The sequence below is a fragment of the Myotis daubentonii genome, chromosome 9, assembly GCF_963259705.1.
Source record: "Myotis daubentonii chromosome 9, mMyoDau2.1, whole genome shotgun sequence".
Taxonomy (NCBI): domain Eukaryota; kingdom Metazoa; phylum Chordata; class Mammalia; order Chiroptera; family Vespertilionidae; genus Myotis; species Myotis daubentonii.
The window spans coordinates 57,996,885-58,016,301 of record NC_081848.1 but is presented as its reverse complement, the minus strand read 5'-3'; the positions used below and the strand labels follow the sequence as shown (position 1 = coordinate 58,016,301).

Sequence of the window (19,417 nt, the reverse complement as noted above, 5' to 3'; positions counted from 1 at the left end):
CATCCTCCCCTATCTTTTTCCCAGCAAATGAAATAATTCATGTAACACCAGGGAGTAATGGTGGCCTATGCTGAGACACAGTGGTTCTGGTCAGTATCTCTGTAGATGCCCCACAAAAGCAGCCTTTTTGGCTGTTCTGATGCACCACATCGCATTGGCTTCCCCTCCTTTCCTTCCTTCCCTCTGTCTCTCATGCTTCCACTCCTGGGGGGACACCGCACTCAAGTAACTGCAAGACCAACTCCCACCCTTTATCCAGCACATTGTTCAAACAGCACCTCCTCAGAGAGGCCCTCCCATCCCCACTGTAAAGCTCTCTATTCCTTTTCCTGGTTTATATTGTTTATAGAATTGTAGTGTATACTTACTTGTTTATTTCCTGTCCCCTCCACTAGACTGCCAGTGCTATAAACACAGAGACTTTGTTTTGTTCTCTATTGTACAATCCTGGTATGTATCATTGGCTCAGTGCATGTTTGGTGAATGATAATTGAATGAGATCTATGGTTCTACATATCTGATTTCAAGAAACATATAGGAGGAGGCAGGCAGGAGACAAAGGCATTTTCTCACACTGTACCAGGTACTTGGGAGAGAGGTGACACTGTCCCCAGCTGGCATGGAAGACTGATTCCAAAACGACTCAAAACATGTTCCCAGGGCCACCTGCCACCCTCCCTGACTCATAATAGCTTCTACTTCCCTTCCCCTTCTCATTGTTTTCTTAATAGCTTTTCCCAAGGCTACCTGACCCACAGCTGACCAACCACAAGCCAACCACACAATGACAGTGGCAAGGACTCCAGTGGACCACAGAGACCCATTCAGTGACCCACTCAAGCCATATGCTCCACTTCAGAACCTGACCTAAAACCAACATTTCTGCCTGCAGTTCCCCACCAGTGAGAGGGATCCTACGATTGAAACTCACTCGGCATTCCCGACAGCTCTTGGTTAAAATCCGCTGGCCTTCTGCAAGGACTTTTCCTCCATAGATACATTTTGCTGTAATAAAACAGAAAAATGGGTCAGACAGTCATGCTATGCAACAAAATAACCTCAGAGGTGCCATCAAACTCCAACAGATTCCACAAAGCATAGATGCTCTGATTCTAAGCATTACAAATACCTTTGTCTAGAGTGAGACATGGGAATAGCTTGGGGACAACTGTCGAATACCCCAGTCAGACCACAGCCATAATGATGTTTGTCATGAGCCCTTCACACCAAGGAGACACAACTATTTCCATGTTGCACTTGCAGAAGGAACTAGAGAGTGAACTGATGTGGCTAGAAGTTAAAACAAAGAAGGGGTTATCATCTCCAGGGAGAACAATAGCAGTAGCTTTGATTCAGACACTCCAGCTAGAAGACAAATGACTAGGTGAGAGGGAACTCATAGATGCTCCATTCATCAGAACCTCAGCCACAGTGCAGAATGATGCCATTTTCCCTTGCGACCATGAAAAGTGCATGTCCTTAGCCTATCTGTTCCCGAGAAGCTCAGAGACAACTGAGAAATATAAGCCAAGCCCGTAAAGTGCTTTATCAATGCACTAGAGAGACTGCCCTTAGAAAGGTGAGCTTAACAGGCTAACGGGCATGTGGAATAGATAGGGCCTGTAGAAAAGTGAAAAGAGAAGCGTACTAGTAAATGGAGCTCCCACCACTCAACTTACATTCCACTAGGACTCAGTCCTCGACTCAACCTGCTGACCCACTTTTAAGCAAGTGAAGGTGGATGAGGCTGAGCCTCTTCCTGGAAGAGAGAACAGTGTATGCACATCCCATCAGTTTCAACTGAGGCCTGGCTGCCCCCAAGAAGCTGTTCTTGGTTGTTAACACTGGTACAATGCCTTCACCGTGTGCTTCTGTGGTGCTCTGGACCTAGACTAACACTGTGCATATGATGTTCTATCTCAGTGGCCCAGGTAATTACACATTCCCCTGCCAACTGCAACCCCGTGAAGGTAGGGGTTATGTCTATCCCATATTTTTCTCACCAGCCCCAAGCTCAATGCCTCTCTGGGCTTACTGTTAGTCACAATAAATAATGTTAAAATTGATGAGCCTCTAGTTGGTAGTAAAAGCCAGCCAAATTTCCTGATTCTCAGATAAGAGTTCTTTCTGCTATTCGATGCAATTTTTTGCATTTATTTTTATTTTTCAATTACAGTTTACATTCAGCATTCTTCTTTATGAGCTTCAGATGCACAACAAAGTGGTCTCCCTGCTGCTCTAAGTGCCCACTGGCCCCACACATATGCATCCCAATATTATTGATTCTATTCCCTATGCTGTAATCTACATCTCCATAACATTAAAAGCAGACACCACGGTTTCCTGAACAAACAGCAACGATGGCAATAAACAAGTAGAGAGTTGATATAATTTTTTAGATAGCTCCCTTACTCCCCTCATTAGATAGATAGATAAATAGATAGATAGATAGATGATAGATAATAGATGATAGATTGATAGATAAATGATAGATATCTGTCTAGATAGATAGATAGATCCCTGATCATCTTTTATGCCTCAGTTTTCTGGACAAATCATGGCTCACTGGTCCTAATGATGATGCGGATTCCCCCCTTTACTTGCATGAGGAGACCAGACCCCCCCAAAGCCTGGAATTCCTGTCTAATGAACTCCCACACTCCCCAGCACAGCTGCTGCCAACTTGGCAAGACAGCTCCCTCCAGAGTGACAGTCCTGCTAACTGCCCTGCTGTCAAAACTGCCATCTGCTTCGTGGCCCAGGCTGAGAAGCCAAGAAACAGACTTTTCTTCCTGATTTTGCCCCTGGCCACCCCTACAATGGTAGGAGCCCACTTGCTACCCTGTCTTAAGACACAGGCTCAAGTCCTCCCTTCCTCTGATACCCTCATCCCCAAACTCCAAATTCGGAGATAAGCATGTCTTACGGTTTACATTCACAACACACGTGGGGACACATGCAGCCTCAGATCCACCAGTCTGGTATAAAAGTTAAATGTCCGCTGAACTTTATGTCCTCCCACAGTAGCGAGCTCTTGGAGCTGGGGATGAAATCAGCATGATTCCACACACCTCGGCCATTTCACTTTGGCACTGGTGGGGACGTGTCTATGCTTATGATATCAAGTATTGATGAAATTACCTTAGGAATGCTTTCGGGATCATCACTGGAGGCCACCAGACTGTCCCCTACTTTCTCATATTCAGCCCACTTCTCTGAGGGTACCCCTCCTTCCCTGCCACTGCCCTGCATATGTCTAACATCAGTCCTCATTATGCAACCTTCTGATCTACAGCCCAAAGGCTCACTTTCAATGTCTGAGGAAATTCAAGCATAAGGTGAGTCAGGCTCCGGTGCCTTTGGCTGGGGCATCTGAGACTCCCACCAAGCCACTGTGAGCAGGAGCAGAGATGTAAATGGATACCTGAAACCCCTCCTATCACACTGGGGACCAGCAAACGAGGATATTTCACAGCCCGACCATGAAATTGAAACTCGGCACCAACACACACTTCTCCAAGATGTCAGAAACAAACGAACTGGGGATTTTTACACCCACAGACCCTTCAAATGTGAACCTGATTTCTCCAGTGCAATGATTGGAGACTTCTGCCATTTAGGCACATACTGAATAAGTGATTGACAGGTACATCATAGCAGCCCTGTCGGATGTGGGCAGGGGTTGCTCTATCTTTATTTAGGTCTGTGTGCCCTGCATGTACTCGCCATTCCTTGGCATTTTGCAGCTTAGAATATCAGAATCAGCCCTCCGTGTTTCAGTATAAAGGAGGGTAGTGGATCAGAAAGGCCGAACACCCACTTACCTTCCTGCCTCTGTGAGCTCATTCACAAAGTGGACTCCAGGTACCACCTCTACAAGTCACATCCAGTGGTTTTGCTGTCAACACCTTTGCCACAAGCATTTTCACCACAAACGTTTTCACCACCTAACTGGTCATTGGCAATTTTACCATAGAAGAGAAAATAACTTTTTGATAATTCAATTTTATTTCTCCATTAATGAATCAACTACCTTCAGCTGACTTAATGTATTTAAGCTAGTTGTCAATTTTATTTCATTTCTCCACTGACAAAGTTCTCACAGTGTTCCCATTTTTAAAAAATATATATATATACTTTTTATTTCAGAAAGGAAGGGAGTGATAGAGATAGAAATTTCAATGATGAGAGAGAATCAATGATCAGCTGCCTGCTGCATACCCCCTTACTGGGGATCGAGTCACCCAAGCACATGCCCTCGACCAGGAATTAAACTGTGACCTCCTGTTCATAGTTGGCCACTCAACCACTGAGCCACACTGGCCAAGCAGTACTCTCATTTTTATATCATATATCTTAGCCAGGATGCATCTTATACTAGAAAATGATTATATATAAGTTTGTGCAAATACTTTGGTGACCACAGCCCTCCACTCCCACCCATCAAAACCAAACGTTTATCAAGCTGTGGCAAGTAGAAAAAAAGCAGCTACTAATTTGCAACAGTCTTCGAGAGCATTAATCATTGATTCTTTAATTGGGAAATGATACTTCTCTTAATGAAGGAAGAAATTGCCGTGGAAAAAACAAAAACAAAAACAAAAAACAACCAGAAAGAAAAACTGCAATGCCAATAGTGGAAACAAATCAGCAAGCAAAACAAACAAAAACAAACCCAGAAGTATAACACTATGGACAAAAGACTTCAAAGTCAAAGTATCTTCATTTTAGTCAATGAAGTCTTTTTAATTTTGTTACTAATGTTTCATGTTGCGTTATGGCCTCTTTAATGTCCCTTTTTAATTTTTCATCCTTTTATCTTTCATAGCAAAATTGCCTTCCCGCAATTGCACAAACACAGGTGTGGCGAAGATGTTTATGGGGAAGCTACCTAGACCCCTCTGAGCAAGACACCCACATCAGACTGGTTGCTCCTCGGCATCTCCAACTCAGACACACCAAGCAGAATGTACTGCTCTCTGAACTACTTCTTCCTGCCTTATTTCTGTTAATCACACTGTCAGTCCCCCACCAGCTCTAGTTCAAAATCTGGCACCTTCTCCCCTACAGACAATCTGTCCTTGATTCATTTGTCTCTTGAAAAAAGAAATGCTTATGGAGTTCCTACCGTCCGCCAGTCTTTCAGCTCCACTCATGTGGCTCTCTTCTCTTCTCCCTAGGCAGTGCCTACCTGCCAGCCTCAACGGCTCCACCTGGAATACGCTGGAATCCCTCACCCACCACCCTCCAGCTCTCCGGATGCAGCAGGGTTTGTGAAAGCACTTGTTTGATTATGCCCCAACCCTGCTTTAAAATCTTACTTCTCAGTACCAAAACAATGCAATGCTACTGCCATCATTTTGCATGGGTAATTCCCTGTGGCAAACTCCTGGTCCTTTGTCAGCACCCTCCCCGGCTATTATTCCCCTATGAAGTTTTTCCTAGCACACATGCACACATGCACACGTGCACAAACACACGTTTCTGATGGAGTTAATCTCTCCCTGTGCTACCGCTTCTCTGTGCTACCACTGTATCTTCCATACAGTGCATGCTACACAGTACTCTGCTGTAATGAGACGGTGCATGCATCTGCCTGGACAGCAGAGGGTAGAGGAGACGGATTAAGAGCATCAGACCTGGAGCCAGACTACCTAGGTTTTATTTTGGCTCCACAAAGGCTGAGACCTTGAAAGTTACTTCTCCTCTCTGTGCTTCACTTCATTATCTGTAAAATAATTATGGGGATTACCACTTCAGGGTGTTGAAAAAATTAAATGAATTAAACACATAAAGTGCCTGACAAAGTGAAAGATCCATATGCGAGTGCTGCTGCACCCAGGGGTAAGGACAGTGTTTGGGAGAGAAACCTCAGTAAAGACAACAGAACAAATGGAATAGATACGATCATCATCCAACACATCTTTGCAGCTTTATTTCTACTCACCCATGAGAACCCCTCTGTTATCAGATAAACTATCTCCCTTTCCCTCTCCTACCTCTCTCCTTTGTTAATGCTCTTCTGCATAGCTGAACATTTCCTCTCTGTCTTCCTCAAATCTCTGACAGTTCTCAAATCTGCCTCTAAAAAAAAAAATACAGCGTCCAGGACACCAGGTGAGTCTAATGTGCATCTAGGCATGATCAATGCCTTGAATAGAGCAGACACCCAACAAACATAACTTCCAACCACTTCCTGGACTGCGTGTCCACAGTTAAGGAATCTAGAAGGCTCTCAAGTTTTCCCTGATGCCTCCCAAACAAATAGAGGAACATCCTAGTATCAGGACGGATACCTTCACTATCAAAATCTCCTTGCCCTTGAAGAGGACTTCAGTTCAGAAGAGGACTAAGTGCTTTTCTTAGGCAATGAACCGAGACATGGACACTTAGACAAAGCTCTCTCCTATTTCCAATCAGATGCCCTCTTTTGTAAGTGCTGCAGCTCCTGAGGCCATGACAAGGACATGAGCACTTAATAAGACAACAGACAAAACAATTTGCTTTTGTGCACCATATGGTGCCTGTTGCCTGCGCCAGCTCAATACCTTTCCTCCGAGTCCCTAGAATACTGGCCCCAACCAAATCCAGAGAGCAGCTGAAGGAAATTTTATCGGAAAGGGACAACGAAAGTATTCTCCAACCTCTCTCTGATGTGACGATATCTGAAAACTTAATAGAAAATCTACTGGCTGATGTTAGAACTCTGCTTTATCAGTCCTCATTCTCCTCTCCTCCACCCCACTGGTCAACCTGCCACAGTTATCTTCTAGAAGTTAGAAACATTTCTCTTGGCTCCACTTCCTCTGGGGAGCATGCCAGGCCCACCACCCGTGCGGGCCGCACGTTTGACATGCTTGGACAGGCTAACAGCACCCCATCCACATGTTACCAGGACTGCACTTACAACCCTGGACACTGAGAATCATGCCTCTAACTTGGAAGTGAGCCCTCTGAAGCAGAGACACCCTTTTACCACTATTCCAGGCACTAGCACCGAGTAACTGCCTAACCCACATTTCTATTAAAAAAAAGAAAACCCTCTAGGTTGAAGTTCTTCGACCTTTTGATTACCAGAGGTTCCTTATATCATTTCTTTTTCATTTTTTAAGTAGTGGTCTTAATAAATTATCTGCATTACCATTTTATTAAACTATAAACATGTCAAACTACCAATCAGAGCTACTGAGAAAATGAGTACTACCTAGAAAAATGCTATGAATTCCAGATAAAAGGCAAAAAAATATTAAGTTAGCCTGTAGATCAGTATTTATGTAAAACTGGGTAAGTTATTAAAATGTTTTTTAAAACTTAAACTCTCCAAAAAATTAGAATAGCTAAAGATGACTACCTACACACTTTGAGAGAACAATTTGATGATATGTTAATCTGAAATGTTAATCTTTTGAAAATGTTAATCTTTGGGCCTTGTAATTCTACTCGGGAGAATTCTACCTTAAGAAAATATAAAATACAGAAATGTGGTTTTTTATGAAAAACATGTTATTAATGAGTAACTTATCAGAGTGGAAAGTAGGAAACAATCTAGATATCCAACAATTGTGGAATGATTAAATAAGTTATGCAGCAGGCAAACAATGGAACACTATGATGCTCAGCAGGGAGAGGGGGGTAGGTGGAGGTGGAAAAGGGTATGGGGGAAAATGGTGATAGAAAAAAATAAAATAAAATTTTAAATATGGTTTATACAGTTTAAAAAAAAAAAGAACTACACTTAAATGATAATGGTAACTCAACAAACCAGGATAAAATTTATCTGCGCAATAAGATCCCAATAGTACACAAAATAAAATTTAAAAACTAAAATTTCAAGTTTTTGTTTCCAATTAGTGGTATTATGAGAGATTTTTTTCCATCTTTACCTTTATTCCTCTCTGTGGAATCAGGTGTTACACAAGACACATTGCTCTCACAATTAGAAAACCAAAAGGTTAAAACACAAAACAGCTAAAAGACAAAATCTTCTTTTTTTAAAATACAAATTCCCAATAGTTTTTCAACTTCTTCCTCTGCTGACTGTTACATAAAATATCAAAAATTGGAAAACATATCTGCACCTACTAAAAACTATCTTTCCACTATGGCATCAGATTATAATCTCTACATCTGGGCACTTGAGCCATTCGCTTTGCCAGATGTGATTTCCAAAGCCCCTGATACAGAATCAAGAAAGTTTCTTTTTTCAGATAACTCCAAGTGCACTCTGCTGAGTAATTGGTGTGCTATGCCAACCACGAGAAAAAGGAATATTCAAAAGTTCTTTTTGAAAGAGTTCCACAAAGGTTTGGGCAGATGGATCAAACTAGCTCTCGCATTTCCAATGTCATATTAGGTGATATGTTATTCTTGGCAAAAGCTAGACCATTATCTTTTGAATCATAATGATGTTGGTGCTTTTCAACAGAGAAATGACCTTGAAAATTATCTGTAGGAGGCCACATTTCTAACCTAAACACTCCTTTTCTAAGGAAGACCATATGGTTTGATGAGAGACTACAGGCTTTGTAATCAGACAGAACTAGTTTTACATCTCACCTTTGCCACTCACTAGTCTTGTGACCTTGATAAGTTAACTTCCCTAAGCCTAAGATTCCTGTAAAACAGGGATAATAATAACCCCCCCACCCCCGCCACACACACACACACACATACACACACACACACAATGAGGTGAGGATTCAATAAGCTAAGAGAATTCAAGCACCTAGAATAGTAACTGGCACATAACAAGCATTCTAAATGGCAGCTTTTACTCATTGCTTGTCTCTATGTTCCCTTCACTATTTCACCTAAAATAGTGCCCTTTGCAATACAGAAGGAAAAGGATTCTTAAATCACTACATAACTTGGACAAGTCAACTTTGAGGGAAATTGTTTTAGTATTATAACTGAAGTTCATCCCAAAATTCATAACAAAGACCTTTTAAGTAACAGGAAATCTGGCCAAGACCTCAGAATGCCAATACACTGAATTTGGCCTTTAGCATAATGAGGGGGACCAACACATGGATCTTTGGAGTCGTGACTTTAGAGATCGGATCCACCCATTACAAGTTGTTTGACCCTGTACAAGTGACTCAATCCCTGTCAATACCAGTTCCTCTATAGGAAATGAAAAGAAGTAATTAGGGTTGACGTGAGAATTTTTTTAAGTAGCCTATGTAAAGTGTCTGCCACATCACAGGTGATGAAAATACAGCAGCTCTTCTTACAATACATTTAATATTACATCAACTATGGGTATTTCATTTCATCATTTCATCAGTGTTAATCTGTTGAGGCCTAAAATATACAGGGAAAAGTCAGTCTCAAAGCACAGAGGGCCACTCCGACCCTCAGTTAGTACTTACGTCGGCAGACCTTACAGCACTGGCCAGCAATGTGCACAGGGAGCGAGTCTGGGGAGCAGTTGAGGGGGGGGCAGGACATCCTTCGGCATTCCACAGTGCCACTCTGAGGAAGGAAGGACGGGGAAAGGAATCTCAGAAGTGTCCTCTGAAAGCTCCCTTGGGTGGACAGAGCTCACAGCTCATCCCAGAAACCTCATCAGGGAAACAGAAGCCATGTGAAGAATACCCCGTCTGCTCCAGGACCATACATAAAATATTTCCTCCTGCCTGAATAAACCCGTGCCACCTCAATTACTTTTCTGATATAAATCACTGGCTTCATTCCACCTGCCCATGTGGGCTAAGGAGATTAGGCAGAAACCAAAAAGCTTATTTTTTCAAGAACATAAATAACACCTTTTTCAAACCCTGTCAATCATTGTTGAGGCGCTAACAATCTGTTTTGTATTTTCTCAGACAACAATGGCAGTCTTCAGATATGTATCAAATAATTTCAACTGGACAGGGTTTACATATTAATTTGGGAAGAGGACTTTCAGAATTCTCTGAAACAGATAAAGGAGCCCACTAATGATGGCTACCCTGAAAGTTCAGCAGTTTTGTCGTTCTCTGAAACAAATGTTGGATACCTTGTAAAATTCAATAAAAAAAAACACTTAGGAACTAATTAAACCCCCTTTTAAAATCTGTTCCAGCAGAGAAAAGTTCTGAATGAAGCTGACCAGTAGGTTCTCTGAAAACTCAAAGGAGTTTTTCCTCCTTCTGATAGTCTAACCCCCACACTCCAAACAGTGAGCTTCTTATAAAATATTCGGTCACATTAGAGTGTGTTGTCAAGGGAAAGTGAATTTTAATTTCCAAGTATTTATATATAAAATGACACTTCTACCAGTTTCCCTTCGTAACTCATAGATTACTAAACAGGGCTTAGTAGAAAGGTAATACCTCTTAGTTAGTATTCTATACTGAAGAACCAGATCACACCATAATCAGTGACACTGCCCCGTTAAAAGTGTCTTTATGTCATCTCTTTACAAAGAGTCTTACTTTGCACGTGCAGTTCCTGCAGTGATCGCCGTCCACCCAGGAGTCTTGGTCTCTATACAGCAGCCCACTCACTTGGCAAGTCTTCTCGCAATGACAGTTTTCCAATTGACTGAGTCTCGTCTCTGCATAATTTAGCTGCGAACGAGAGCGACTAGGTGTAACTGCTGTAATTCCACTGCACGGTCCTAACAAAGCTAATAGCAACAAGGAAAAAAATTCAACTAGGAGGGAAACAATGCTCAGAGCAGCTGATTCTTAGTCAGATCTGTTTTTTGTTCTGAATATTTTTTTCTTTTACATGAGGTGGAATCATTCTAAATTAAAGACATATTGACTCCCATGGTCTAATGAGCACCAAATGAGACATTAAACTGTATCGCAGGGACCTCCTGCGTGTTCAAAAACGTATGTGCTCTCAGCTCCAAGCCCACACGGCAGCACTGTAATGAATGTGTTCTCAAGGACTCATTACACTGTTTACAGGAGATCTAATGAGGAACTCCAATGCACTCACATTTATCTCCCACCTTCCTCTCCATGTTCTGCACATACTAACCAGAGTGCCATGCTTTACAAGCTGGGAAGTCATTGCTTCCTCTCTGAGGAAAAATTCTGGCGGCAGGGGCCAGAAAAGGGGAAAGTCATAGAAGGATCTAGTTTTTCTCCATCTCCCAATCCCCCAAACAGAATTTCCCAAGGATACACTTTGGTGTTCAGATGAAAGTCAGAAGAGGCAACCAACCCCCAGGTGAGATCAAGATTTGGTGATAGAACCTTTTTTTCATTTTTCTAAGTCACGCAACTGTTGCCATTAACCACAGAGTCATAGAATCTTTGATTGGAAAGGGGATATACAGCTTGAATGTGTTTGCAAGTCTTTGCACATGGAGAGTGGTGGGACACTTATCCTCTAAGGAAAAATTTTTGTTGTTGTTAGCTCTGGATGTCTTAAACACCCTTCTTGGATTGAGTCCTGAAATCTCTCCCTTTTTCCTACTACCTCCAGTTTTTCCTTGTAACCATCCTGAGCAAGTCTACCTCTCTTCAAATACTTGAGGTTATCCTGTCCTCATGCCTGCTCCTGGCCACAATCAGCCCCATGTGATAGGGTCCCAATCCTCTCCTGATCACCTTTCATGCAACCTACTCCATTTTGCCTTCAAAAATATGGTGTCAAAAAAACTGAACTGTGGTATGATCTGGTTATTGCCACATCCATTCTAAGGAGTAACTCAATCCAATACCAGTATTTCCCTTTCCTTACATCGAGATGCCTTGATTGAGAAACAAATATAACTTCCTTAAAAAAATCATCTAATAGGCTTTCTTCTCCTTCTCAATCATACTTACACCTCTATGTCTTGAATATCTTCCCCATCCAGGAGACCAAGTCAATCCCTGATGCCACCAAGACTATTTCTAACCAGTATTTTAGATATAATGGTTGACCCTAGGTAATGATGACTCCCACCATCCTTCTACATCAACTATGACTCCATTCCATACATGACCCTCTCAATTACTCATAACAGTGCCACTCTCTGGAAATGGAATCCATATGTAATTCCAACCTTGGTTTTTAATCACTTATCTCATCCTCTCTCTCCAAGCTTTTGGAATTTCTCATGAAAACTTATTTGTGGTCTGCATTTCATGGTTGATGCCAATGGGCAGGGAAAAGAACAAACAGGATCCTAGACCAACTACATACACTATAATCAGCCCTGAGAAAAGTAGAGTTGACTACGCCTGAAATATTGGCTTCCTCTGACTCTTCTAGTATGCAGGTTACATTCCAAAAATTCAGGGTACATTTGAATCTCCAGCCTAATCACAGAGTTTCTAAAAGCTATGATAATTAAGTTCTTTGAGAATTCTTTCAGAAACAATGGGAAAATATACTTCCAAGACTGGTGAGGTCAAATGACCAAAACCATGTATAGGGAAGAGATAATAAAAAGGAAGTGACAACATCACACACTATCTTTACTTCATTCCATAGTCCCAATAGTTCCTACAAAAGGTAGTGATTGATGTGACCTGGGATTGAACAAGAGTTGAACTAGATCTGCATTCCTCCTAAAACTGGCTCAGAATGGGGTCCCTATGAGAAGAAATGTGCCTGCCTCACTCAGAAAAGCTGGAACAACTCTAGTGCCAAGGAGGAAACTTCTTAAAGATTAAAAGACCCAACAGGCAATTCTTCATCTGTCCCAGTTTCCAGAAAATCCAGGAGTTTGCTTGAGGGTCACATTGGCAATTTCCAATAAAGTCCAACAAGCTATGCTCAACCTTAAAACTCAATTCAAAGGAAAACCTCTGTTTTAATATAATGAAACTATTCTCAGGACTAACTCTTATTTACCTTCTGAACTTAGCTTTTATTTTTAATATATTTAGCCTTTTCTGATAACATTGTAAAGCTCTAAACTCTAACATAAAAGTATGTCAGACAAACACAAAGACAAAAGAGATATTAAAGCAAAAAGCTAATTTTTCAAACGCACTTAATGTGTAATCCTGCCTTCCTTTTTCTCCCTGCTACATCATGTTGCAACAGTAAAGGAGACAAACAACTCTGAATCAAAAATGAATTACATTTTTCTGTCACTGATATTAGCATGCTGAATTTACACAAATTTATTTTCAAGACTATTTCTATACTACCTGCTACTTCCTCCAAGAATGCCTGCAGATCCAAAATAAGATCCAAATCTACATCTCAATTCTGTTTTACCTTTTCTTATGCGTTTATATAAATAACCATGGACCAAATCACTTATTCTTAACGATACACATTCAAAGACAGACAGCAGATGCCTTTTCTGCAGTAAGAGGCCACTGAATGGATCTAAGTCCATTAGTCATGTGGTGGGTGGCTCTTTGTTTTTTTCCTTGAAATACTACTTATTTGGCATTTGCTAGATGGAAGGGGAAAAGAAGAATTCTATTGTTAAACCTTTAAGCTTAATTGAAAAATCATTACTGAGCCCCTCAAAACAATGAAAGTCTCCAAATTAAATATGTTAAAAACTGAAATGCCACTCCAAATGCTGCTTGATTTGCATAAATAGCTTTGTCAAAGATTTAAACAGAAGTAATCAAGAAATCCCCAGTCTCCAGCATCTTTTCTTCCTGAGCTTGGAGAGCGGGGCAGAGCCTGCCCCTATCCCAGTGCACCTGGCCCAGGTGGTGGTGCTTCCCACAATGTCCAGACTACCTGGGAAACCTCCAGCGCAAGCCAGGGAATTAGTGGTCCCTTAGGGGGCCGTTTCCCTGCACCTTCGCTGCCTTGGAAAATAGATGATTTTGCCAGACTGCCAGGAGGGCTCCTGTGTGCCCTGACCGCTGTCACCTGGAGGTGCATGCAAGCTGTTCCCATGACCTGTCCTGTATCAAGCAAAGGCAGAGTCATTCTCCAGCCTTCCCAGCTGAAAGGTGAAAAGGAACAGCAAGCCCTCCTAGACAGACCTGACCCCTGAGCTCATCTGTTTGGTTTGGTGTGACTGGCTGCCACTCCCGGTCCAGCTTGTGCACTGAGCTTGCTCTCTGCTAGGCTTCCACGGCCTCCACTCAGACCCATGCGTGGGACTTTCTGCTGCTTTCCAAGACCTCCTGGCACCTGGCTCTAGACCAGAGCTCTGACATCAACTCACTGCCTCTGCTAGGCTGTGTGATATAAGCCACGGGGGAAGGTGTACGTTTTCTTAGGGACCATTTTCCCCCCCGAGTTGCCTATTTAACAACAGTCATTGCTTACTGAATGCTCACAGTGTGCCATGCAGCAAACTAGACTTCCAAATCTCTCTTGCCTATCTCATGGAATCCTTATAAAAACCAAAAATAATTTTTACCAATTTATATATGGGAAAATTGCAGCTGCAAAAAGTCCAATGAACCCTTGAGCTCCCACCTTGATAGCTGCCCAGGGTGCAGGGGAGATAGAGAACACGGTCTGCTCAATAGCGGACGTTCGAAAGGAAACTCCTCCATGAAGACCTGGCCCCAGAGGGCTGCAACCTCAGTTCAAAACTGAACAAAAAGGAAACAAGGCTTGCATAAGGCACAGAAAGGTCTTGCTGTTCGGATTTTGGCACAGTGACTGGAGGGAAGTATATTCCTTGAGAATTCACCTGGCCTACCCTGTGTTTGCAGTTTGATTCTGAGCAGTGTCTATGAACTGAAAACCCTTAAGGAAATGGCGGGCTATAAGGTGGCCCCGTGAGGTGGTTGGTGGCAGGACTCCATGAGGTGGTGGCAGGACCCAGGTTCAGACTAGGAAAAAATCCACAGATTTCCAAGGAAAACAAGTGGCAGCGGCCAAAAAAGAATGAGTTAAGGGGCCTTTTTTTTGCCCTGACCTTCCCCCTTTAAAAGCTGCTGGAAGCTCTATGCCCACTCTTCACTCCCAACTGGTACCATCTGAGCACGCATTCCTCTTGTCCTGTCTTTTTATTGCACATTCCTCTTCTCACTGATCCCTTCATTCTCCTGCCTGTGGCACCTACCTCCCTCTCTTCATCACTCACTCCTGCTCATATCTCTTCTCTCTTTTCCTAATCCTCTCTCCCCCAACTGTAAACTCAGTCATGATTCAACTCTCAGAATCTGAGTGTGCATCCCAGCTCTGACAGACACTATCCTAGAAAAAGTTACAGGACTTTCTTGGAATTCAGTCTTCTCTTCGGGAAAAGGGGCTAACACATCAAGCCTGGCTCGCAGGATGGTTGTGAGGCTTAGAGTGACAGGGACTATAAAAAGGTGAAGCATTGTAAATAACACATAGGAAACACTCAACAAATATTGCCTAGTATGAGTTTCCTTCCAGCTTCTTCTAGATGTGGGGCTGACAAACTAAGTCCATGGCCCAAATCTGGCCCACAACTTATTTTTTTTAATATATTTTTATTGATTTCAGAGAGCAAGGGAGAAGTGGAGAGTGAGATAGAAACATCAATGATGAGAGAGAATCATTGAGTGGCTGCCTCCTGCTCGCCCCACACTGGGGATCGAGCCTGCAATCTCGGCATGTGCCCTGACCGGGAATCAAATGGTGACCTCCTGGTTCATAGGTCAACATTCAACCACTGACCCAGCTGGGACCACGACTTATTTTTATATGGTCTGTGAACTAAGAATAATTTTTCCATTTTTCAATGGTTATATTTTAAATGGTTAATTTTAAATAAAACAAATATATACATGATATCTTCAACTTTGCCACTTGGCCTACAAAACCAACCATGCACTAGCTGGCCCTTTACAACAAATGTTTGCTAACTCCTGGTCTTGCTTATCGTAGATTCCAAATTATGCAGTGAAAATGGAAGCGCTCAAGTTTTCTCAGTATAATTCTACTCACGGTTTGGAAGAAACAGACATATAAATCTTCCAAAGTGTAAGGAGTTGGGGGGTGAAACGGTGGATTACATTATTTTCTGTTTGCCACTGCCCACAATTAAATATCTCTACCAAACACAGGCTCCTTTCACACAATACTGTTCGGAGGACCGAGTGCCATGTGACTCCCGGATAATGTACGACTAAGAAAGAGAAGACTGCCATTCCCCAGAACAGGCAGGCCCGAGAGGAAAAGGGCATCCTGGGAGCGAGGGAGGGAGCAGCCACAATCACTGGAGACCGGGTGACATGTTTCTTGTTCCAAAAGTTGGGCAGCGAGCTAACGTATAATTAATGGTATTGAGATCAAGCTGCTCCACATAATATAAAATAAAAGCCTCCCTCTGCCACAAGCTGGGAAGGCAAATAATTGCCTGCATTTCCCATTTCCACTGCACTCGGCAGTGAACTGCAAACAATGCTTCAGGCTCTCCAGTCCCCGCCTCAGTTTCTTAGAAAAGTGTTCTGTCTCTCCGTTCCCAGACAAAAGGCGACGTGGCCACACACCTAGTTGGAAATAACATACTGTCTTCAGCGGCACAATCTACGGGTCCAAGAAACAGTCCTATCTCCAAAACATCTCTCCACCCATTGTTTTCCAGGTGCCACGGCTGATGGCAGGGAGCAGTTGTAGCCGCGGGTGGAATAGATTAATGTATCATTTCCACTGTTATTAAAATTCTTCCTTTCGCAGAGTCTACCGCCTCTGAGGCCCAATCTAATTCTTTCTTCGCCCTGGGCCGGAACTCATGTCCGCAACTGATGGGTATCATAACAACATAGCCACATTTTCTATTTATCCGGTGCCTTTTTCCACAAAGCTCAGGGCTTTTCATTATGAATCTAAACTTTATGAATATATATATATATGAAAGCCCCTAATTGTTTACATGTTTGGCTCTGCCACTCAATATGACCTCCTCTGGGGTAGAATCCTGTCTTGCTCACCTGTGTCTCCTTTGTACCTGACACAGCACCTGGCAACTAGCAGATCCTCCAATGATTCTTGTTAAGAGGATGATGAAGAGTGAAAAAGATGCAGAATTATAAACTGAAGGTGCTGAAAGGCAACTTTGCCTCCCTCCCTGTGTAACTCAGGACCAGTTCTGAAATGAATCATACATTACAAATGCGATACAGGGCCTGGCTGAGACAGTCATCTCTTCCTAACAATAGCTATTTTGCCCTTTCTGATTATTGGCAATTATTCTTACATCTGAAATGCATTAGCTTATGAGCCACAGTGGCTCTGACCATAGATCATCTCACAGTGGCACCAATTTAATAGCCAATGGGCAAATTCTTTTCCACTCCCAGGGAATCAGCGGTGATACACATGCCTCTTTCTTCCAAACATTTTTCAAGTAAACATTTTGATTCAGCCTAATAGTATTGAAGACAGAAATAGTTATGTTCACTATAGGTAGTGCTATTTCGAGTAATGTATTGCGGATGCCAACACTAAAAATGTTTCCATTCAAGCACATCACTCTACATTCCAGACAGCACGGCGATAGAAGTGAAACATCACAGGTGAAATTTAGATACCTACTTTTGCAGTCATCTTGGCCAAAAGCTCTTGTAAATCCATTATTCCTTGCACCAGGCTTAAGAAATCACTACAGGTTGGGCAGGCTCAATAAAGAAAAGATAACACCAATGTTGATACAGTGCTAATATAAAAAAGAACATTTTTAAAACAGTAGTTGTTTGGCTATGTAGAAGGCTTTTTGCTTTTCTGTTTAAGTGTTACTTTGAAACTGGCATAAAATCACAGAGGATTTCAGGTCTAGATTTCTCCCTTTTATTAATAAACCAACAGGAAGAAACAGGAGGGAAAAATACTGCTCACTGAAGAGAAAGGCAGTATGACATTTTTAAGTTAAAATTAAACCCTTGTTTTTATTGAGAGGTGACTGTGAAAATGTAAATTATCATAGAAGAAGAAAAAGAAAACTCAAATCCAGGTCAAGCAGTTTAAAGAATAGTTTTAAAATAAAATACAGCCGAAACTGGTTTGGCTCAGTGGATAGAGCGTCGGCCTGCGGACTGAAAGGTCCCAGGTTCGATTCCGGTCAAGGGCATGTACCTGGGTTGCGGGCACATCCCCAGTGGGAGATGTGCAGGAGGCAGCTGATTGATGTTTCTCTCTCATCGATGTTTCTAACTCTCTATCTCTCTACCTTCCTCTCTGTAAAAAATCAATAAAATATATATTAAAAAAAAAAACAAAATAAAATACAGCATAAGAAACATAGTCAAAAATACTGTAATAACTATGTGAGGTGCCAGTTGGGTACTGGAAATATCAGGGGGAACACTTTGTAAAGTATGATTGTCTAACCACTATGCTGTACACCTGAAACTAATACAAAATAGTCAATTTCACTACAAGTTTTAAAAAGTTTTTAAATAAAAAAATGTAAAATATAGCAATAAGGTTGGCAACTATCAAAATTAGATGAAAGAAATAGCAATTCAAAAAAGAATAGCTTTTTAAAATATGTATAATTATATTAAACACTAGTAGCCCTGCACACAAATCTGTGCGCCAGTAGGTCGCTGCCGCCCTCCTGTAGCTCTCTGCCTGCTGCCTCGCCCTCCTTAGCTCCCCCCGCCCCCCTTCCGCTTTCACACCCCCCCCCATAGCTTGCTGCCCTGCCCCCTCCTGTAGCTCTCCACAGCCCACTTGTACCTCTCTGGCCCACCCTCCCACTGATCCGTGATCTGGTCATGACATGCTTCGTTGTTACTCCCCAGGGCATAATGGCTAATTAGCATATTCCTCTCTTATTATATAGGATATCGTTCTGTACCAAACTACTGAACCCAAACTGCTAATGTAATTTTTCTTACCTTCAAGTTTTAATTCTATAAATAATACATAAGCTTTTTAGAAATTCAAAGACAGAGAAGTATTTAGCACCCTGAGATAAGGCCTCTTTCACTAACCTTACCACCTCATCAGTCAACACTGTACATAGTGTGTAGGTATCCTTCCTGACCTGATTCTCTGATATTATCAACAAAAATGTTACAAATTTACAAATGCTTTAAACTGCTACTTACTGCGATTCAGGTTCGGACACTGCGTTATGTACCCATTCGGCATAAAGATGATTTTCCCATCTTGGATGATCCCCTGGGCAACAGAAGAGAAAGGTGGGGGTCAATAATACAGTTCCCAGCAGTTCACATGGGCCTGACACGTGTTCTCTGCGGGGGAGATTCTTTTCAAACAAGACTGGGAGCCTCATTCAAAAGGTGAGTTGGCCTTAGTCTACATTGAACTACTCGAAACTGTCCTCTTCTAGGAATGTCGAAAAGTACATTCATCTTGAGAAAGCTACAGTTAGTAACCACTGGCTGAGACAAAAGACATCAGAACACTAAGGATCCATCAATAAATATTCTTTAACTATGGGACTGAAAAGTCACTGAAGTCATAAAAATTCTCTTCAATGCCCTAATCATCCTGGATCATTAAATATTCATGATTTGCATATTTTTTTAACATGGGAGCAAAAAGATAATAGAAACATATTAAACTAAAATGTTCCTATTGATTCGTTTAGTCACGGAAAAATAAATTTGACATG

The 19,417-nt window shown here is 42.0% G+C and overlaps 1 protein-coding gene across 2 annotated transcripts in view; it reads right to left on the bottom strand.

Annotated features, from left to right (window-relative positions):
- NELL1 (neural EGFL like 1) overlaps positions 1-19,417 on the bottom strand; it is a 705,206-nt gene that overhangs the window by 535,468 nt on the left and 150,321 nt on the right. For both annotated transcript variants that reach the window (XM_059709145.1, XM_059709146.1), the window contains exons 6-10: positions 18,888-18,960; positions 17,371-17,453; positions 10,419-10,553; positions 9,372-9,474; positions 932-1,005 (exon numbers count right to left, since the gene is read on the bottom strand). In XM_059709145.1, coding sequence (XP_059565128.1) covers positions 932-1,005; positions 9,372-9,474; positions 10,419-10,553; positions 17,371-17,453; positions 18,888-18,960 — 468 coding nt within the window. The remainder of the gene's footprint in view (positions 1-931; positions 1,006-9,371; positions 9,475-10,418; positions 10,554-17,370; positions 17,454-18,887; positions 18,961-19,417) is intronic.